Consider the following 22,271-nt stretch of genomic DNA (forward strand, 5'->3'; position numbering starts at 1 on the left):
GCTCGGGCCAGCAGTCAGTCAGTCAGTCAGCAGTGGGCTCGGCTGCCGCATGGCCACTGTGTAAACTTTCTTCAACAACAAAGTGGAAACTGTCGGATAACGAAGACGAGCTCGGAGAGGTTGCTGGACATACTAGGGAGAGGTCTTATACCTGTGCTCCGCTGATCAAAGTGTTGTTTCCCACTCGTGCATGTTTAAACCAGAGGAGAGCTCTGGTGCCGTGTGTCGGCCAGACGACTAGTACAAGCGAGTGGCAACAGCAGTCCGGAGGCATGATTTTGAGACGGGGCTCAGTCGTTGCTGCCTTTTTCCTCTGCTTTCTGGCCAAGGTAATGTGGATTACTTTGGGTTCCTCACTTCAGCTGTGTGGATGTACTTTGTTTGCATGTGTGTGTCGCCTTTTTTGTGCGCGGTTATGCTAATATTTACGTTGCCTCATGCAAAATTGTGTGCAGTTAAAGCTTTCTGCAAGTGCGAATTATGTCAACGGCAGAATAGTCCTTTAAGTATTATAACTTTTTGTTTCTTTTTTTCCCTTTTTTTTTCATATTTAATAAAACGAGGTCAAAGTTTTCCATTGCATTCACTCTCGTGTCCTCAACAGGTGTCAGAGGGAACGGGACAATTCGAGTTGCAAATCTTATCGATGCACAATGTTAACGGAGAGCTGCTGAACGGCATGTGTTGTGACGGCACGCGGAACACGGCGGATAGAAAATGCACGCGGGACGGCTGCGATACGTTTTTCAAAGTTTGCCTGAAGGAATACCAGTCGAGAGTTTCTGCTGCGGGGCCCTGCAGCTTCGGATTTGGATCTACGCCTGTCCTCGGAGGGAATACATTTTCTTTCAAGAGCTCTGTCAGGAATGACAAATCCAGGATAGTTTTGCCCTTCAGCTTTGCCTGGCCGGTGAGTTGGAGACCTTAAGAAAACTCTCTGCGTTTCCTGACGCGCTTCTCAAAACAAGAAAAAAAGAGAAAATGTTGTTTGGCAGGGCAGTTATGTGCAATTACTGTCCGTTTGTCAGTCCCACACCCTGAAAAGTGGATCTTTTTGGTGGTTCTATGAATTATCCTTTTGAGGAGGGACCTCTTGGTCTCCTTATTATCTGCGCAAATTAACCAGGTGCGGGTATTTTTCTCCGTTAGATCTGTCTGTTGTTAATAAACAGCGTTATGGTGTTAAAACTGCTTTGCATTTTAGCTCATCGTAAAACTTAAATGTTAAGAATGCAGTGGAAAATCAAAAAAAAAAATGTGGGTAAATTGTGACTTACGATTAAAGACCATTAGGCACTCAAAAAAGGAATAAAAATCATATATTTCCTGAGAAAGGTCCCTTTTTTTAGTTTATTCTCTCCATCATAAGTTGGTTGTATGCTACTTTTTTCAGTGCAGTCTTGTTTCTCATAAATAGTTTCCCCTTGTCTGGCTTGATTTAACAAATAAAAAGTTAAGATAAAAACTCTGGAGAGCTGCATTCTCCCAGATTTCCTCCTCCTCCTCCTCCTCCTCCTCTGCCTCTCTGGCAGCTGCTCATGTTGCACAGTACAGAAACTCCAGGGTGAAAACCCACTTTCTGGTTTCCTCAAATGTCAGCTCTTCTTCATAGAGTAAATAAATGGGCCTGACAGGCCTGTGGGAGAGTTGTAGCTCTGTGAGAGATATGATTTGCCATGCTTGGAGCACATTTTCGATGTAGTGAAGAAAAAAAAAAAGCAGGACTGTGCACACAGACTGACTGGCCCCACAGCTTGGCCTGCAAACTCCTCCACTGTGCCTGATGGGTGAAAGGCACAGTCCACTGGTATGTGTGTGTCCAATTACATCAAGGCTATTTTTACCAACAATCTTGATGGAAGTTCTTGTTGTAATTTCGAGCAGCAATGGCCTCAAACGGCTAGGATATGTGAAAGAACTGGAAGATCATGTGTGATTTCTGTCGAACTTGTACATTTTTATGTGTGTTAGCTGTGGGGCAGGAGTGATCATTTAGATTTATGTTTTCCCTATGATCTGATAGCCAGTAAAACAATGTTCTCAGCAGGGTAGCATGCAATTTGATATGGTCTGTATTTTTTATTTGCCTTCCACTTAGACACTGGCGCCTCACACCTTTTTTTTTTTTTTTTGTTTTTTTAAAGACAAAGGTTTCTGTTTATGTTCACACCATGGCAGCACTAAGTTGGCATGAACACTCTGAGCCGGATTAGTTTCATCTTACTGGTTTGAAATCATTCCTGCTTGAAAACAGCACTTGTTGACATTGAAATGAAACATGGTGCCATTTCAAGTTTGAGAATTGCCTGCTTTACTCGTTTGTTTTCGGACATATTAATAAAGCGTGCATTAAATGTCCTACATGTCCTAGATCTCATGGTGGATGTTCTTGGCGTTAACGACTAGAGATCCATGGAAAGACCAAAAGTAGGGAGTTATACTGCTTGCAAAACTTGCAGAAAATGATGCATTGTGTGTATTATTAAAGAAATTTAACATTTAGATGATTAATAACTACTTTATTTGTTGAAAACATCGGTTTTGAGCAGCCAGGCTGTGATTATGGAAAGAACAGAGCCGCTCGTTACATTCTCTCATCCTTCACTTCAAGTGCTTTACTTCAGTGCACATTAACAATCGTCAGGTTAGGTATGATATCACTCTTTGTCCTTTTCATCAGTTGATTGGCTGTTGTGGACAGATGGCAGTATGGTGCAATTGGGTTGTTGGGTACTCCGAGTTCATGAAGCCCCCCTCCCTTCATCCTCTCTTGTGAGCTGCATGAAGTTGGCCTCTTGTCCAGGCCAAGGGCTTTGTTTAAGTCACGCTCGGTTGGACCCCAGGCATTTCATCGCTTTAACCTTGCCACCCACAGTAACTGCTGCACTTAATGAGGCTACACACATGTGCTTCGATCAGGTAGGGCGAGAGTGAGGCGTCCCATCATAGCGCCGCTGGCCGGACATCTTTAACATCAGCGCATCGTTGTTTTAGATCCCTGTGTGGATGCACCAATGTCTGCTTTGGAGCTTTTATTCCACAGAGACATGAGGGCCCTCACAGTGTATCAAGCAGGGACAATGGTGTGCCCTCAGTGACTACAGTGAGGATTACAGAGCATAATAGAGTCAGTGCAGCTGTAATGCCAGTGCAGGGCAAGCAACAGGAAGCAGTTGTAGTAGACTCAGCAGTGATGAAGTTGGCTCTCGGGCTAACTGTGACCTTGCCTCTGTGGCCACCTCAGCATATTTAGCCCATGTTGCACCTTTACAGGGATAAAGAAGACTTTTAATTGGATTAGAGGTTAGATTGAGCTTCTATACACACTTAAGTGCTTGCTTCCCACCAAGTTTCTTTCTCGACTTAATTATATCCTAAGCCCTAGTTTATCTGGCACCTCTAATTCTGCTCAAATCTGATAATTATGCCCCGTTTAATGAAATAATTTTCCTCCATCTTTAAACACGATGCTGTATTGTTCTCTCAGACATGTAGGCATCGCTGTGATTGATTTGTTGACAAGTTGGAGCAGTCTGAGAACTGGCATCAGGTGAGTCACAGAACAATAGTCAGCTCAGCCTTGAGGGTAAGCGCTGCCGGCAGCTGTGGGGGGTAATGACATGTTTGTTTTATATAGTCGGCACTGATGTGGCAGTTAAGTGCAAATTACTCAAGTGAAAGAGGGAAAAGAAACGTGTTCTTTCTTTTTTTCCCTCCCTACCTCACCCTGTCTTCGAGTTTAACGGGGACTTTTTCTCGCGGTGTGGTGTCGGTGTGATGTTACATAATGGCTTCTGAAGCGTCGCTGCTTATTGGAGCTTTTTCAAACTGTTTGGAAGCACGCACAGAAAATGCATGTATTTGTTTCCTTTAATGGTTAGTGACCCTTGCAAAAAGACAGATGACTGGCTGCTTGTTTAGTTAAGTGTTTGATATGACTCTCTGGTCCTGGGGTTCACGTTTTGATCTTGTTTGCCTTGTGAGAAATCCAAAATCAGTTCGCCGTGTCAGTTGCTTTTGTTGGCAAATGTTGAGATTCTTTGGTAGGGGAGAGGTTCTGTCATGTCCCGGGGCTGACGTACAGCTACAGGTTATTTAATAAGCTATTGATTGTACACTCTTTCGCCAACTCTTGTTGACGAAAATCTCTTGGCAAACAATGCATTCCTTCCTTCTCTCCCCGTCTTTCAGTGCAGTCAGAAGCATTAAAGGTGAGTTTCATGACTGGGCCTGGGTTTTTATGGCAAACAGGGGTGTGTTATTGAGCAGTCGCAATCATTGGTTAGATCTCAGTTTGATACCATTGAAGTGATTGACTCAGGAAAACTGATACAGAAGGTCAACATCCCTTTGACTGGACTGTTTACATTTCCTGTGTGCTGAGTGAAGGCCTAGACTCGTCTAATCTGTTGCGCCTTGCCTTTATTTAGACCTTTGGCTTTTGCCTGTTATTCTGTGAGATATATCTCTTTTTTTACCTTGTAATGGTACATCAGTTGGCTCTGTTTTCAGTTGTACTGCAGGATGAGAGGCCTGTGTGTGTGTGTGTGTGTGTGTGTGTGTGTGTGTGTGTGAGAGAGAGAGAGTGTATTAGGAAAATTCCCCTACTGAGAGGATCCAGTAGTGTTCTTTGGCAAGTCATTGTGATTCGAACTGGAATGATCTTTATCGCTTATGTTACTTGTCTGTTGGACAGTGTTTGCTTGGCCGGGAAAGATAAGAAGACATATGGCCACACTTATTGCACTGTGTGTGTGTGTGTGTGTGTGTGTGTGTGTGTGTGTGTGTGTGTATGTAAGTAAGGGAGTGTGTGCCTTGCAGTTCAAAGAGAAGTTGTGAGTCAGCTGGGAGCCTGGGAAAAGTGAACCTGGCAGTGGCAGACAGTTCCAAGCTGATAACTGCTGGGGAGTTATGGAGTGTTAGTGAATGAGGAGTCAGGCAGTATCTCACTTTCTGGAAGCAGTTATTTGGTCTGGAAGTAAACATCCCAATAATGGCGAGGGCTACTTGTTAAATCAAATCACTTTGAAATTATTGTTGGAAAATACAAACTGCCTGTGGACGTTCAGCTGTAGTTTAAGTTGACACGGGGAGCAAATTTCAAAGACGGTGAATGGTAGACGTTATCTAAAGCCACTATCTAAAGTTTGGTGTACGTTTTTATGATGCGCACATTAATCATGTTTATGTGATCGACGTTTACGTAATCATTCTGTGCTGATGCTGCAGTAGCTTCCATGTTGAGGCATATGGATGTGTTGTCATGTTGTAACAGACCTGCTTTTTAAGGAATCAGAAAAAGCCATTAAACTTTATGCCTCTTTAGAACAGTCCGCCAAACAGAGATTTTAATGCACCCCCCCGACACTGTGTGAAGTTTTGTTGTGAAGCAGGTGAACCAGGCTTGTTGACATTTTCACTTGGCAGGGATCCATTGCTGCTCCGAGTGTAACTGCCTGTAAACTGATAATGTGCTTTTCAAAAATGCCTAGATTGTTTGAGAGGTCACTGTAGGGTCACAGAAGAGGAGACTTAACTGTAGTAGAATAAAAAGACTAATGCCACTTCTTACGTCTTCTCCCACTTCTCATTTTAGCCACAACCACGTCAATTTAATGTCGCAATGATGACTAATATTAAAATTGTGAGAGAAGGATGGTGTATTTTAGTTCATGAGTGTCGTTATTGTTGCATTTAAGTTCCTGTTTTTAAGAAGAGCTCACTATGCTCAGTGCACTGTCATATTTATGGGATTTGCTTTGGGTGGCTCTCTCAGATTGAGGTTTTCCTCAACACAAAATTGTTTCAAAAGTCTATGCTTACATGCAGGTGGGAGAGTAGATACTGGAATGATGCATTCAAGTGCAGTTTCTCAGACTGGAAAAATGACTCCCTTGTTAACCTCTATTGGCTAATTAACGCTTGGGGGCTTGGGGTGTGGGAAAAAATGCATATAGCATGATATTGCAATAGTTTTGTCCATGTATTTTATCAATACCTCGATTTTTTTTTTAGAATAAAGCTTATTAATATGACAAAGTAGTTTTTTTTTATTATAGAAATATTAATATCACTAATACAAATTAAGCTTTAGCATTGTTTTTCAGTTCACTAGATACCTTTTGCTGCCATAAATGTGAAGTGAGATGAACAGACTGAAAGATTTATTAGTCAAAAAAGATGCAGACAAAGTTTTCTTTTTGTGATATAATTTTAAGTTGGAAAAAGATAAGATATTTGCAATTTTAACACATTTGAAGTTGCAATAATATTGTATCATGACTTAAGTATCTTGATAGCATCATGTTGTGGGACCTGTGGTAATTCCCACAACTAATTAATGCTGCAGTGCTTTTGCAACAAAGTTTTGCACATCAAGGCCAGAGGACTCTTGTTCTTGGTGTTAATGTAACTGGCTGTAGGTGGGGTCATAGTAGTAGGTGAGTAGATATCACATTTCCACTGACTCACTCACTTGTGGTCTGTGACAAGTGATTGCAGCGAATTGTGAGTCAGGATATACTGTAAAGACTCATCACTGATGAGCACTGCATTTGAAATAATAGCTGCCCTGATTGCAGTGAAACGTTGGCACAGGATGAGACAAATGTCTCTTGGAAAGATGGAAATTTGAATGGCTGACAAATCAAGGTAAAGCCATGACAAAAGGTCCAGGAGTGAGTCATACCTCCTTTTTTCTTTCTGTGGAAAGTGAACAGGGGATTTCCTCTGAGCAAGGTTTGTTTACCGTGAAGTCATCTCAGCAAAAAGGGCCAGAGTGGCAACACATGAATGTCTGAAATGTCTCCACGCAGCGCTGCTAGGGGCAAGCATGTGTGCGAATGTAGCAAGTAGGTGTTTTCTAGTGGATGCTCGAGCACTGTAAGTGGATTACACTTTCTCACAATCGCATACTTTCTCTCTGACTCTTGTCATGCGCGCTCGCAGACACATTGTTCGCTCCCTCATGACTGTGGCACAGGGCAGAGCGAATGTGAAAGCTGATATTGGTGTGAGCGCTACCGACCCCGAATCGGACAAAGCGTTTTTCGGGAGTGCTGAAATCAAGACAAGCCCTCCAGAGTGCAGTACTCATTCAGTCTGTCTCTGCCTTTTTTCCTCGCCGTCCAGACTTTTCTTTTCATTATTTACCCATCTTGACTTTGCCTATAAAGCAGTAACCTTAAGCACTTTGCTGTTGTTTATTTACATCAGTCATGGCACACGGCAGGACTAGAGGTTTATAATTTAGCATAAAATTGAAAATTCAGTATACATTGCAAAACAAAACTGACTGAGTGCGTTCTCTGACTCCTCTCACCACATTTTATAAATATGTGGAGAACAGTTTCCAAAGAGAGCAAGGTTACCGTGGCTGAGATGAAGACATATTTTTGGCATTGCAGGGTGAATTATTCTTTTCTATGTGCTATTTGTTTTATTCTAGTCATCAGTCTGGTGCGGCTCTGCTGTATCTGGCTGGTTGTTGGTGCATCAGACACCCTCCTGCTGGGTGGGCGTCCAGCTAGACCAGACCACTGCCCATGTGTCTGTCATCCTAATCGTTGGGATGCAGAGACCTCTGCAGCACCGCCAGCTTATCCTCTCCTAATCAGATCAACAGGACCGTTGTTATAAGTTAACAGTTAGCAGCTTCTGTCCGAGGCCCTGTTGTAAGCCAACTTAATGAGAGGGAGATGGGACTTTATTGCCGAGGCTGGTGAGGTTATGGGAAACTGGAAAGTTGTGGATTTTTTTTTTCAACCCTTAAAACACAAGCTATCAGGGTTCCTACAGATCCTTAATAAGTCTTAAAAGGCACTTAATTAATTAATCAAAAACTAAGCCCTAAATTGGTATTAAAATGTCTTAAATCAACCTTTCATAAGTCTTAAAAATGCTAAAAGACTGGAATTAGGATATTATGACTAATTTTTTTCTCATGTTGCATTGTAAATCTAAAAATAAATGGTGGTATCAAACGTCTGAATATTTCATCATATGCCTCATGCATTATTGTCACTCAGATCTGAATAAAAGAATCAACAACAATTATATACATTTATTACATCCAATCAAATGACAGTGAAACAAAATTGGATCATCTAACTTTTCAACTTGACCATAACAGTATTTTTTATGTTACAATACATATTTGGGCAAAATTGTCCCTTACCTAAAGTAATGGATGTCGGTACATGTTTATTCCTTCAATTTTTGTAAAACTGGTCATCAATTTCATTCACAGTTAATAAAAAAAGTCTTAAAACTCTTAAATTTAACCTGCTTTAAGCTCTGGGATCCATGTATATACATTTATGAAGGAAAATGTGGTCATCCCCTTGTTTATTTTTAATCAAACCTTACTGTAAATTAACTTCCTGACTAATAGGGCTGTAAGTGATTTATGTACTGTTGTGCAAGTATGTACTTTGTTATATTTGTTAAAGGGGAAACATGTGGGAGTCTGGCACAGTTAGTTTTCATGGTTACCAACAAACAAAAGGCTAACTGTTAACTGTTCTGTGGTTCGCTTCACAATAAGTTTTATGAAATCACTTTATCATTGAATGTTAATGTTTAGAATGTTGTTTTATGATCCAGTGATTGCTTGATGATCCCGCTCTTGGCTAACACTGCTTGTGTGTCTGTCTTTTCTTCCGCAGAGGTCCTACACTTTAATAGTAGAAGCCTTGGACTCCAGCAATGAAACCAGCGGTGAGTATTTGTCCTTGTCTGGCATCTCCATCTCCTCCCTTTGCTGGCTCCCTCCTCCCTCACAGCAACGTCTGGGAGGAGTTGAAGGTCAGAAAAGGAAGTTTATTCTTCCTGAACCCCCTGCCCTCTTCCACATGGTCCACCGGGTGTGCGTGTGTGTCTGGGTTGAGACGGTGTGTTGACAGGTGCCTGTAAGGCGGGAGAACAGGACACGGAAGCGAAGGGGGAGACGAAGGAGAAGTGGGGACGGGGCAGACAGGGAGAAAGAAGTGTGGCGAGATAGAGGAGGGGGGGGAGTACAGAGTGGGGCCACGCCACCCCCCATGAAAATGTTTTCATTTGGCTGATGACTGATGGTAGGTGCTGCCAGCCAGGGTCGGGGTCACACTGTCTCACTGTCACTGAGGCGTGAAACACAGAGTTCATCCGGCTGCCCGGCCCGGCGCTGAGACCAGCCTGCAGTCACAATGCAGGGGGCCGAGGCCTCTGAGCTATGCTGTCCCGCAGGTTAAAGTTACCTGTGGCACAGGTGGGCTGCAGACTGAGCTCACAGCAGAAGACTCTCTAACTCGAAAGACTGTGTGTGTTCCTCTCATGAAAGTGGGAAGAACGCAGCATTAACACACTGAACAGAAATGCTGGTTGCCAGGTTCGGTTTCTGCTGTTAAGCATTCTGGGGTTCCTGCTGGTCGGCGGTCAGATTGGCGACAGCGTGGTGATTCCAGCTGAGGGAGGGACTTATCCCACGCTTGTTTATGCAGGTCTGCTCGAGGTCAACATGGTTTCGGTCTTTTCTGCTGTATTTGCCGCTCCCTAGAGAGCTATTAGGGCATTGGTGTGAAAAGCCCCCTGAATGTACACAGTCAATGCTGGTTAAGCCCCTCTGAGCTCCACCAGGCTAGCTCGCAGCTCTGATAGCTTCATATGCTGTGATCCTAACTGATGTTTAAATGCAGACTGATTTTTATCACAGTTAAAAGTTTGAATTTTATACTTGTGTAAATTTTCAAGCACTTGCATCATTTTTAGGTTCTTTCTCCAGAGTACTTCTCTGTGAGTTTGTATCCAGTATTTGAGAAAAGTAGTCCCTTTTCAGCTTAAAAATGTAGATTTTCTGTCTATAAAATGAATTTGATGCTCGAGGATGACCTCTCTACGCTTTATAAAGCCTGTCTGATTTATGTTGTGCTCTGAGCCAGGCAGCAGGTAGTAAGGACGTGCTACTCCTGACACTGCAGGTCAGCAGTCGGTAGAGAAATGCCACACAGCTGAGATCTGGATTCCAGGCCACTGCGAAATGTTACTGGGCAATGTGATTTCAGTACACCACCCCCCAGATCCCCCCTGTACACACCACAGCACAGCAAATAAATGACAGCAGGCCATCCCCCACTGCATTGCATCATACTACACAGAGGAGCGATTCACCCAGCGGTCAGCCACCTCTGCTCGTGTGAGCGCAGTAAATAACGGCTTTGACATCTTTTTCATTCTCTCCCAGGTGGAAGATTTAGATATCAAGTAGCGAGTGCTACGTGTGCGAGTGAATGAGTGGTGTTAATGTGCAGGGCTTGCATGTTATGTGTACAGCGTAGTGTCTGGAGACTGGGCGGAGCATGTTTGCTCAGTTTGAGTGTGTTTGTTCTGTGTGTGAAGCTCATTACAGCCCTTGGCTCCCAGGTCAGTCCTTGCCTGTTTGACAGAGTCACGACCTCTTGATGTTTGAAAATAAGTCTGTTTCTGGGTCCTGATCTGTGTGTTTTTAAGTCTCCTTTTTTATTGCATAATCACAACATTGCTGGGCCTTTCCTCCCCATCTGATGTAAAGATAGCTACTTGTAAATGTGTGTAAAACAGTTGACTCAAGACTTTTTTGGCTGCTGTTAGTAGAGGAATGTTGGTGAGAAAAGCTGGGGAAAAAGTGCTGATGGCACACTGGCAGGCTTCCCAGCAGTGACTGTGGCATCGGTGTCCTCATGCTGTAATTTATGGCGGCTGCGGTTCTGTCCTCGACTGAGCAGATGCAGAGGGCAGCATCTGAGACCAGTAATATCCCCAAGCTGTAAACCTGAGAATCAGAAACCAACCAGGGAGCATTGGAGAGGGAGCGTGAGAAAAAAAGCAGTTAAGAGTGCTCATTACAGGCAGCGTTTTCCTTTTTTTCTGCATTTCCTCCTTGTACTTTTCTTGCTCTCCTGCACACATACTTGCTTTAATTACATATAATCTGCTATCTGAGAGATCTTCTGCAATTTGTGTTTGAATTTTTGGGGCATTTTTGGGTTCCCACTGTATGATCATGGAGAACATTGCGACTCCCACGTGCGCAATGTTCAGATGTTGCATTCCACTGTTCTCTCCTCGGCTCAAACATTTGACGAACATAGTTGAGGACAAACATTTGGTTAACAAGAACTCTGAAATCAATTCTGATCTTGTCAAAACTGATGTTTTAGGTGCAGATGGGAAGTTGATAGAGAAAGCCTCTCATTCTGGCATGATCAACCCCAGCCCGCATTGGCAGAAGCTGACCCACAACGGCCCTGTGGCCCAGTTTGAGTATCAGATCCGGGTCAGCTGTGACGAGCACTACTATGGCTTTGGCTGCAACAAGTTCTGTCGGCCCAGGGACGAGTTCTTCGGGCATTACACATGCGACTACAATGGAAACAAGACGTGTCTGGAAGGCTGGTCCGGACCTGACTGCAACACAGGTGAGCCCTGCTGAAATGGCAACTTGTTATGACGGATGACTTCAAATAGAAAAACACTGATCAAGACGGCAGCTCGAGACAGTCGGATTAGTATTTATGACTGTGAATGCGTCTCCTAAAGCTAGCAGGCAGGCTGTAATCTGTGATTCATGCTGATACACTGTCTGCTGCCTGCGTTGAATTGAATGGACAGCTTTGTTTCTGAACTCTCTGAGAATTTTTCTTCTTTCTTTTCCATTCAAATAAAACTTTTCATTGCCTATATGACCAGGAATAAACTTGTATCCCCAGGAAATCCGCCTGGGCAGTAGTCAATTTCTTATTAAATATTTTACTATGTTATATGGCAGCGCAAGCTCGGTTGTTTGTCGACAGCAGCGCTTGTTCTCGCAGGCTAAAATGTCATAGAGGGTAGCAATTATATTATTTACTGCTATAATTAAAATGGAGCTAAGTTTGAATCTTGTTACCAGGCAGTGATTCTTGTTATTTTTCCTCCTCCTCTTCTAGCTATATGTCGACAAGGCTGCAGCACTGAACATGGATCATGTAAGGAGCCAGGTGAATGCAAGTAAGTGACCGCTGTGCGATTTATTAGTCTGTTATCAATGGTTTTACACCACATTTACGATGTAAAATGTCAAACATGGTTTGTTCAAGCCCCTTTACTTATTATGGAGGCCGGTGCCAGAAGCCTGTGGTGTGGATCATTCCGATGTGTAGGGATTGTGTCCAAGCACCGGTTCTGTCATGGCATGGATTCTCTCCCTGTATGTGCTTGGGTTTTCTGGCCAAGAGACTATCAGTACCAGGGCTTTAGCAGAGCTTCAGGCTGAGCTGCTTGTAAATCTCTCGTGGAGCTTTGGACCCAGAGCTGCCAGTCTGAGAAAAAGGGAGAGGCTCAACTGCCAAGACTCCATGTTGTAGCCTATGTGTTTCCCTCTAATGAGGCAATTGTTATCAGCCAAATCGCGTGTAACATTCGGATGAGCTTTAAAGAGTATTGTTTGTGTAGCTAATGGCTTCCTAATGCTGTTTATGCACACAGCCAGAGGAAAAGCCCAGGCGCAGATGGATATCGGAGCCGGGGCATTGTGTGCAGTTGTATCTCCTCCTCATCCTGGAGGAGGCCCTGCACTGCCCCGACTCTTCCCACAGCTCAGGCATCGGTTGCTTTCTTACTTGTCTGATTTGGCCGTATATCAAGCACAGGGACGATCAGGTTTGTTCATTTTCTGCCGCAGCTTTGTTGTTTTTCCCATGCTTTTGACATCATCAGGTTTCTTGTAAGTGCTTGTGTGGCCACTGGCAGAACAAAGAGGTGGAATTGCTTTAGTCTCTGCACAGGTGTGGCTATATTTAAAGCTCTTGGTTTATAAGCACTCTGCCAACAAACTCTCCAAGCAAGCTCTGCTACTGTTGTCGTCAGCGAGCACTTTCCCATCATGGGCCTGCTGCAAAATGTTAAGCAACAGCAGTACATAGCAACACTGGCTGCAGGCTAGAGCAGCCTCCTCGTCACTAACTTAATGTCAGCAGTGCCACAGCTAATGATGCTCCATGGGAATTTCTCTCAGTCTTTTTAATGATACCCGCTGCTTTCATTGTTACTAATAGAGTAAAAACAGTCCACCTGTTGGACAAGATTGCCAAAGTAGAAAAATGGTTAGGAAAGCATGAACTGCACAGCCACAACATAGAGATTGTGAATAACGGGTCTGTTTTCATGTCGCGGGTTAAAATCTTTATGTGCATCAGCAGTGCTGCACAATGTAATGTCACATTCCCTAGTAATTTGGCTGTGTAATAACTGTAAATGATTTGGGATCCTGCTGGGGAATCCTGCTCCGCTTCTCATGGAGAGGATTAGCACACTTTTAAGAATAGCCTCTTTAATCACAGACTGAGGTTTACTTAACCACCGCGTTTATTTTTACAGTCCGTCCGTTTCTTGGGGCTAATCAGCGCGCCGCTCCCCCAAAGGGACACTGTTTCCTGTCACTAGGCCCCACAGCAGCAACTATATCGCCACCTCGCCATCTATTAAAGAGCGGACTTATCAGTCAGGCTGGATTGCTGTCTTAATTACGGAGCCCAGGAAGAAAAAGGGCAGCATTATCAGTGTAATTATGGACCTGGACATTTCAGTGGTCAGCGAGCTGCATTCCCCTCCTCGGCCTTGGGGCACAGGCCTGACTCCTCCTGACTCATGGGAACCAGGACGAGCAACAGCGTAACACACCACTCTGCAAGGATGTCTCTACTGCCAAGCCACAGGCAGAGTGTTGTTAAAGGGAGCGTCTGGCCGCATGCTAATGTTAGCTGTGCTGCAGGTCCCATTGGAACTGTAATTTAGTGTTTTGTTTTTTCTGTTTGGTAAAATGCTAAATACTTCTCTGTGTGCCTGCCCCCAACTATTGTTTAAAAGCTGTTGCATAAACACCCCGCTACTTAAGATTCATTTGTGGTCTTTAAAGACGCAGCCCAGTTGTGCGGGCAACAATACTGGCTCTTTGTTTGTTTCATTTGTGCAGCTCCATGCTGTAATGCTAATGTGTAGTTCATTAAGTTCAGATTATTGCTGTATTGCTTGAGAAGGAATTTGGAATAAACAGATTAAGGTATTAGAATTTTTAGATATCACAAGGATTATCTGACCTTGCTGTGATGTTTGTGAGTTTCTTGAATGTATTGCATGTGTCTCTGTGGCATGAGTGTGTGTTTTTGTGTATTTGGGCTGATTTTTACTTTATGTCCCACTCCTGAGGCTGATGGCATGGCTCTCTGTGTGTCTTGCAGGTGTCTGTATGGCTGGCAGGGCCAGTACTGTGACAAGTGCATCCCCCACCCTGGCTGTGTACATGGCACCTGTGTAGAGCCCTGGCAGTGCCTGTGTGACACCACCTGGGGCGGCCACCTTTGCGACAAAGGTTAATTTCCATCTCTGATTTCAGTTCAGGACGCTGCAAGAGCAGCCTTTGTTGCTTGTCAAAACAAACTAAAGCGGTGTGAAATGCTCCTTTTCTAGATCTGAACTACTGTGGCACTCATCAGCCATGCCTGAACGGAGGGACATGTATCAACACAGGGCCTGACAAGTACCAGTGCACTTGCGCTGAAGGCTACTCCGGTGCCAACTGTGAGAGAGGTGAGCGTTCTTGATCTCCTGCGCAGTAACTTCTAACTGTCAGTTATTTCTGCTAAGCTTCAAAAGGTAAATTCTACTGAATTTACAGATAAAGTTTACTCATCATGAGAACTAGTCAGCCTGTGAAAACAATTTATTGTCTTCTGTAGCCTTGTTGGGTGCTTTTCAAGTCTGAGAAAGAACCTGTTTACAACCAGTATTAACGTGTCTCAGGTGATTCAATCACAAGTGGACAGTGCAAAATACAAGTGTAAACAACCACCAAACACAGTATGATCTGATCACTCAAACCACTTGCAGAGTTGGACGAGGTGGTATTTGACCATGTTGTGTAAACATGAATGCGTCCTGATGCATCCTCAACAAGGACTACGTCATCGTTGCAGGACGTTGTGGTGATAGTGAGCTAATGCTAATGTTGGACAAAGTCATCCATCGTTATGGAAGGAAATGCATTGGAAACTACTAACAGGAGCTGAACCGACACAACCGTGAACATGACTAGCAAGCATGCTAGTGGGCAGCTAGCAAGAGTGTGGACCTTATAAGAATAATAATAACGTGTATGTGTAACGTGTGGGGCTTTTGACCTCCTAGCATTACTGACATAGGCGGTAACAATATATGAACACGAGTCAGCTGGAGATGCATGATACACAGAGGTGTGAACAGCGATCCTGGCTCAAAATAACCCTGAAGATGACATTAGGGTCACCCCAGAATGAATTTGTATTTATCATTTTTACCATCATAAACTGGGGTTGTGATTTGAAAGATGTGGTAATTATCCAGGTGTGGAGGATCTAATGAAAGATGCAATATAGTTGCCTCATGGGAATTATAATAACCAACCTTTATTGAAGGTAAATTTAAAGGTCGACTGTTAAGAGGGACTAAAGATCATAGCACCTTCTCCTTTGCTGCTTAAATTCTGACCATTCTTTGTTTAATCTGTCTCTCAGAAGTGCCCCCCAACTTTGCGGAAGTGCAATACTAAATCTCCCGACTGTACCTTTGAGGAAGGAGGGGATATTGTTCCGTCTTAATCATATTTTTATCAATTCATGGCAAAACAAAATAGAGGCTCCCAGGATTTTCCTTTTTTTATTTGTCTTTTTGTGTTTTTGTTTATAAGACGATCTACATCTGGAACCTAAACTCAAAATACAGGAACTAATCTCATGGGGTCTCAAACTCCTGCTTGCAGTTATAATAAGTGGGTTGTTCCGGGCTTTCTGAGCCTACAGACAAAAGGTCAAAGGTGGCTTGAGTTTGTAATCAGAGGAGGTGGTAACTCGGCAATAATCTCGTTTCCACTCCAGCGTGAGTGGCCCCTGAGTCAGGCAATCCACCAGTTTGATCTTCGGGCGACGCTCATCCCTGCACTCCTCGGGCACTCGAGACAGATGGGTGTGGTGCGAAGGTTCAGCTGCTGCGAACACTTACCATGGAGATGATGTTTTTTTCCTCATTAAATCTGAGCCTTGCGGGGTGCTGACAGCTTAACTGCAGAGATGTCAGGAAACCGTGCCCTCCGTAACAGGAGGTCCTCAGACTAGGGGTGCGTCAGGCTATTGTAGCACGGAGGCCCCAGGGTGCCGCAACGCATCCTCTCCGCTCCCTCCTCCCCATGGCATACCAAGAGCTGTCCACTGATCACCTCCAACTGCCTAGTTACTCCCAGAGTGAATCATTCATTTTTGATTCATTTGGGACCCACTCATCCTTAACTCGTCCAGAGAGGAGAAACTCCAGGGCAGAGCCCCCCCACCCTCTCCCGCCAGTCTCTCATCTTGTGCCGCCTCTCAGAAGAAGAATGGCGGGGAGTCAGAGGGAAGTCACGGTGCGTTGGTCAGGTCAACTTAGCATGAAAGATGATTTCCTGGTGGTGTGGTCTGCCGGGCGGGTAATGAGAGTGAGATGGGGGGATTTTGAGCGGGCTTTTGGAGCAAGGGAGGAGGAGAGGAGTAGGTGATGGGTGAGGGGAGTTGACGCCTCAGTTTGTTCTGCTGACAGAGCTTTCAGCAGAACAATTTGGTTTTCCAGAAATGAAAATCAGAGGCTGAAATGCATTTTTTCTTTTACATTTGATTTGTTTTCCTGTGAACAGTCGGCTAAATTTGTCACAGTGAAGTACATTCATGGCAGCTACAAGAGCATCAAATATCAGATAATTGGCCAAAAAGGGTAAAATCACAGACGAAGTGTCATAAATTGACAAACGGAGTGTCCAAGAGTGGATTTTTCCTTTTTTAAAATGACTCACATGGGCGTTTGTGTGACCTGTTAGCAAAAACATTCTCTCTTTTTCTAGCGGAACATGCCTGTCTGTCCAATCCATGCTCCAACGGAGGAGGCTGCTCAGAAACCAGTCAGGGCTACGAATGTCAGTGTGCACCAGGCTGGAGCGGCCCCTCCTGCACTATCAGTAAGATTGCACTCAACCTGCACCCAGTGTTAGTACCCTCATAGAAAAGATCATGTTGAATAACCAGATTTGACTCTTCTTCATAGATGTTGACGACTGCTCTCCAAACCCCTGCAATCACGGAGGAACCTGCCAGGATCAGGTCAACGGTTTCAAGTGTCACTGTCCTTCACAGTGGACGGGAAAGACATGTCTGATAGGTGAACCACACAGCCTCTCTTCCTCCACATCACACATGTCAGCTGCACATGCAAATGCCACTAACCCCTTCTCCCCCTCTCTAGATGCCAACGAGTGTGACAGCAAGCCTTGTGCCAATGCCAACTCATGCCGCAACCTGATTGGTGGATACTTCTGCGAGTGCGTCCTTGGTTGGACGGGGCAGAACTGCGACATCAGTGAGTTGAAGTCTGTCAGCTGCAGCTGTAGAGCAGGACACCTGTCTCTTAGCGCCTGCCTCGATTTATTTATTTATTTATTACAGTCTCAGCTCCCCCTCCCCTAGAAAAAATATTTTAATAGATAACAGTGTAAAAAGACAAAGAAGATTGAATTAAATATATTTTATTTCAAACATAAAACAAAAAACTATGCATATGAAAAATAAAACAAAAAAAAACAAAAAATAAAAAATATTACAGATTTTCAATAATAAACATTAACTTACATTTCATGTCTGAAGAGGAGCATGAGGAAGCAAAATTCTTATCTAGTCCCAACCCTGTTTTATTCTAATATGTTATCGAGATCACTTTAAATCACATTTAATTCACCTTTAAATTTATGTTGTGTGGTGTTATAATTTTCATAATAATGTTATTTGTATTTATTAATGTTACATTAAATTGTTATTTTTAATGTGTGACATATTTTATGCCCAGGGACAACAGATGAAAGTTAGCTTGCTGCTACATCTGGTGCAATAGTTACATTGTACACTGTTCCTGTTTTAACGGCTGAATTAGGGCTGTAATGTGAAGGCGTAAAGCAAACAGTTGGACAAGTGCAACCTTTTTCTGCAGTGTAAATGAATCTGCTGTATCATTATATTATCCCCGTGTGTGGCCAAGGCTGTGGTGACAATCCCAGGCCTAGTTTCACTTGGCAGCAGACAGGATTGCTCAATCCTCCGATTCTGCAGCCACGCTATCCAACTTTCTCTCGCTCCGACAATGTTTTGAAAAGCCCCTAGCATGGGAAACATAAAGCACAGACATGTTTTCAAAGACAGACTATTCAGTCAAGCTGTTCAAATTAATCCTCATATTTATTTTCCCGTGCAGATATAAACGACTGCAAGGACCAGTGCCAGAACGGAGGAACTTGCAAGGTAAGTGTCGGGTCAAAAAGCAGTCTCGCTTTATCAGGCATCGTCGCTTTGTTTGCCAGCTTGTTTGTTTGTTTTATTGTGTCTTTTTCGTCAAAGCCCGAGACATTTACGGTGGTTTTATAAATAGCTGCTGTAAACTGTTCCCTCCAAACCGACAGTGGAATTGTTGTGGAATTCCTCCCTGAAATCAAATCTGAGGGGAGTGGGTTCAGAGGGGCTTCTTAGGGAGGGACACACAAGTTCCTCGACCACACTAGATTGAATTACCATAAACATTATTGTGTTGAGCCTGTGCCAGGAAAATGTGTTGAAATAATTGCGGAGCTGTGATAATGTCCCTCCAAAGTTGCCCCCCCCCCCTCAGCCTCGCTCTTCGTTCTGTTCTGGTTTGACAGTTATTGTTTGGACCCCACCCTGTCAAAACAGTTCATCAAATCTGCGGCCGCGTGACCCTGGTTCCTCTCTCTCTTTTTCAGGATTTGGTGAACGGCTATCGTTGCACGTGCCCCCCTGGCTTCGCCGGGGAGAATTGTGAGAGGGACATCGACGAGTGTGCGAGCGCGCCGTGCCTGAACGGCGGGCGCTGTCAGGACGAAGTGAATGGCTTCCAGTGCCTGTGTCTGGCTGGCTTTTCCGGAAATCTCTGCCAGGTGAGACTCCCACCGCTATCATGGACACAATTAGGCCCACATGCATCCTCCCTGCTATCATTTAGCATCTTAATCCCTCGCCTCCCCCCATTTGCCCCCTTTCTGCCATCATTGCTGTATCTTTGACTTCGCTGTAAAGTTTTCCTGCCCCACCCTCTTAAATGGCTGTTGTTCCACAGTCCTCCTTTTTAAAAGGGAGTGCTTTGTTGAAGCTGCTCCTGGCTACAGCGGGATACATTCCTCAGCGCTGAAGCCCAGACTCAGAGGACGGCTCCTATGTCTCTGCCTTGTTTTTCCCCTTCCTCCAAGTGCTGTGCGTGTGTTGTTTCCTGGCACAGCCTGTAGGGAGGATGCTGTGGGTTTTGCTCTGTTCAGTGTAGCAGAAACCATGTCAGCTATCAGGTTCACCACTCTCTATTCAATACCTTTCTGCCCCTAGCTGGATATCGATTACTGCTCCCCCAACCCGTGTCAGAACGGGGCGCCCTGCTTCAACCTGGCCACAGACTACTACTGCGCTTGCCCAGAGGACTACGAGGGCAAAAACTGCTCCCACCTCAAAGACCACTGTCGCACCACCACGTGTAAAGGTACGTCTCCTGCCTGCAATAACCACAAGCTTTTCACTCTTTGTTTTTTTCCAGTAAGGTGATCTGCGTAGCGTGCTGTAGTAAAATGCTGAATAAGGCCAGGTCTTCACCATTTGCCTGAACTCTTTGCCCACATTTTTCCCAGGAGGGCAATACCTATATTTTAGTTTCGTGCGCTGAAGTTTCTTGGCGTGAAGGTGAGCAGGTTTTTTTTTTTTTTTTAGCGTAGCTCCCTTGATGAATGCCCCCTTCCACCTCCTCAGCACAGCCTTTCCAATGATTCTCCCCTCCTCTGAGTTCCCTGAAAATCTGGCAAAAGGCTGATAGCACTGTGTGTGTTCTCTGTAATGACTTGGTGGGCTACCTCTTCTTTTTTCCCCCTCAACGAATGCGCACATTTTTCTATGTGTGTGTGTGTAATTAAGTGAGTGGACCAACCACGGAGTCAGATACCAGACGGTGAGATTCTCTCTGCTCTTGGCAAGAATTAAGTGATTACAGGGGAGAAAATTCACCCCCGCTCTCCTAACCTGATCAGACAGGGGGAAAGGAAGGGATTTCAGTGCAGAGTGAGAAAGATCACTCTGAATTGCTTATGAAAGCATAACAGCTTATCGCTGTTTCTTCTATCATTCATTTTCTTCACACTGTAATACTGTTTTTCTCAGGGGATTTTTAACCAGCTTGTTGCCATATCAGCTGCAGAGGCCTGTACCATGTAGATCTTTCTTTGCCTCTCTCCTGTCACTTGTTGGCTCTCTCACTTTGTCAGTGTACACTAGCAGACGGTGGCTCTCATTTGAATATCAGCAATACATTTGCAATCCCAACTTATCAATGGAGGGACACAAACCGTATTATATAATTTGAAACAAGTGCATGTCCAAATAAGTTTCGTTTGTTGTTTCATTTTCGAACTGCCTCTTCTCTCCACAGTGATTGACAGCTGTACGGTGGCCGTAGCATCCAACAGTACACCGGGAGGAGAGCGCTACATTTCGTCAAATGTGTGTGGACCTCACGGCAGCTGCCGGAGCCAAGCCGGGGGCCAGTTCAGCTGCGAGTGCAAGGAGGGCTTCAGAGGAACCTACTGCCATGAGAGTAAGACCAGATTCCGCACACATACACAATACAGAATCAGGGTTTCTGTGGATCCTTAAAAAGTCTTAAAAGGTACTGAATTCATAAACCTAAAAAAAAGGCCTTAATTGGTATTAAAATGTTAAAATGAAACTGATGTTTAAAAAGTTTTTAAAATCATAAGATACGCAAATTAAAATATTATGAACATTGAACTTTAAAATCTCACAATAATTGCTAACATCAGAAAAATAATTTTCCCAAAAGCCCCCTGCATTTACGCCTTGCAGATCAGGATAGCTGAGCTCACAACACATTTTTTTGTTTCCTGCTGGGTTGCTCACAGCAGAGGATCCACAGTCTGCTAGCGAGCTGTCACTGTGCTCTGGACGACACGGCAAAGTGTAAATGTAACCAAAATTTGCTTTTTAACCAAGATTCTGTAGCATGGCTGTAACCGATACAGGGCCATGCATACAAGGCATGGTGTATTTTATGCAAAATGTTTTTGAAATTTGGCACGATGGGAATTAAGGCAGAGTGAGAAACACAAAATCGCCAGCTTTTCCCCACTTCTGTTTTACCCTCTTTATTAGACAAAAATCATCTTTTAAGTTAAAATAAAACTTTTGAACAAAATTGTCCCTAACTCTTAGTAATGTATGTCGGCACATGTTCTTTGTGGTCTTGAATTTCATTTGGAGTGGCATTAAAAAATTCTTTAAAAGCCTTCAATCTGACTTGCTGCAAGCTGCAGGAACCCTGAGAATACAAGACACCGCCGATTACATCACATCAATTTCACATTTTCCATGTCTCCACTTTAAAAAAAATAATACAGACATCAACGACTGCGAGAGTAACCCATGCCGCAATGGAGGCACCTGCATCGACAAAGTCAGCGTGTACCAGTGCATCTGCGGCGATGGTTGGGAGGGCGACCACTGCGAGATCAGTGAGTAGGACTGCCTGTACCATGACCTCAAAATAAACCCACAACTCCCTCACTGTTCAGTCCATGTTTGAAATTAAAAATTGTGATGATGTGTTTGATATGCCGCCCATAAACCACTCCTTTTTTGTGTCTCCACCAGACATAGATGACTGCAGCACCAACCCCTGTCATAATGGAGGGACATGTCGAGACCTGGTGACTGATTTCTTTTGCGAATGCAAGAATGGCTGGAAGGGAAAGACGTGCCACTCCCGTAAGATCTTTTTTTTTGTCTCCACACCCGTGTAGTCTGTCTGTGCAGGCTCATGGTATGTGCTTATGGCTGTATGTAATTACCCAATCTTCCATACTGTATGTGTGTGTTTATTCAGACTCTTGTGAGTGCACAGCTCAAGCAACCCCTAAGATTTTAAATGCTCCCTCCAGGCGAAAGTCAGTGCGATGAAGCCACATGCAACAACGGAGGCACCTGCCACGACGAGGGTGACACGTTCCAGTGCAAGTGCTCCCCAGGGTGGGAGGGTACAACATGTAACATAGGTGAGTCTCTCACACACACACACACACTGAAGACTGCTTTGTGGGAGAGCTCCGTCTTGTCTCGGATATTTAATCAGATCTGTCGGATCCGCGAGGTCCACAAACAGTTTTTATCCCT

At 44.2% G+C, this 22,271-nt stretch overlaps 1 protein-coding gene across 1 annotated transcript in view; it reads left to right on the forward strand.

The window, feature by feature from the left end:
- The first annotated feature begins 257 nt into the window (after positions 1 to 257).
- jag1b (jagged canonical Notch ligand 1b) overlaps positions 258 to 22,271 on the forward strand; it is a 50,464-nt gene continuing 28,450 nt past the window's right edge. Inside the window, exons 1-17 of the mRNA XM_042501823.2 lie at positions 258 to 329; positions 605 to 910; positions 8,667 to 8,718; positions 11,175 to 11,432; positions 11,943 to 12,003; positions 14,232 to 14,362; positions 14,461 to 14,580; positions 16,895 to 17,008; positions 17,095 to 17,208; positions 17,293 to 17,406; positions 18,292 to 18,338; positions 18,815 to 18,988; positions 19,428 to 19,578; positions 20,515 to 20,679; positions 21,500 to 21,613; positions 21,753 to 21,866; positions 22,040 to 22,153. Of these exons, the coding sequence (XP_042357757.2) occupies positions 273 to 329; positions 605 to 910; positions 8,667 to 8,718; positions 11,175 to 11,432; positions 11,943 to 12,003; positions 14,232 to 14,362; positions 14,461 to 14,580; positions 16,895 to 17,008; positions 17,095 to 17,208; positions 17,293 to 17,406; positions 18,292 to 18,338; positions 18,815 to 18,988; positions 19,428 to 19,578; positions 20,515 to 20,679; positions 21,500 to 21,613; positions 21,753 to 21,866; positions 22,040 to 22,153 (2,206 nt within the window). The 5' untranslated portion in view covers positions 258 to 272. The remainder of the gene's footprint in view (positions 330 to 604; positions 911 to 8,666; positions 8,719 to 11,174; positions 11,433 to 11,942; positions 12,004 to 14,231; positions 14,363 to 14,460; positions 14,581 to 16,894; positions 17,009 to 17,094; positions 17,209 to 17,292; positions 17,407 to 18,291; positions 18,339 to 18,814; positions 18,989 to 19,427; positions 19,579 to 20,514; positions 20,680 to 21,499; positions 21,614 to 21,752; positions 21,867 to 22,039; positions 22,154 to 22,271) is intronic.

Source organism: Plectropomus leopardus, chromosome 13 (genome assembly GCF_026936395.1).
Source record: "Plectropomus leopardus strain MGB_pleo_1.0 chromosome 13, ASM2693639v1, whole genome shotgun sequence".
In the NCBI taxonomy this organism is placed as follows: domain Eukaryota; kingdom Metazoa; phylum Chordata; class Actinopteri; order Perciformes; family Serranidae; genus Plectropomus; species Plectropomus leopardus.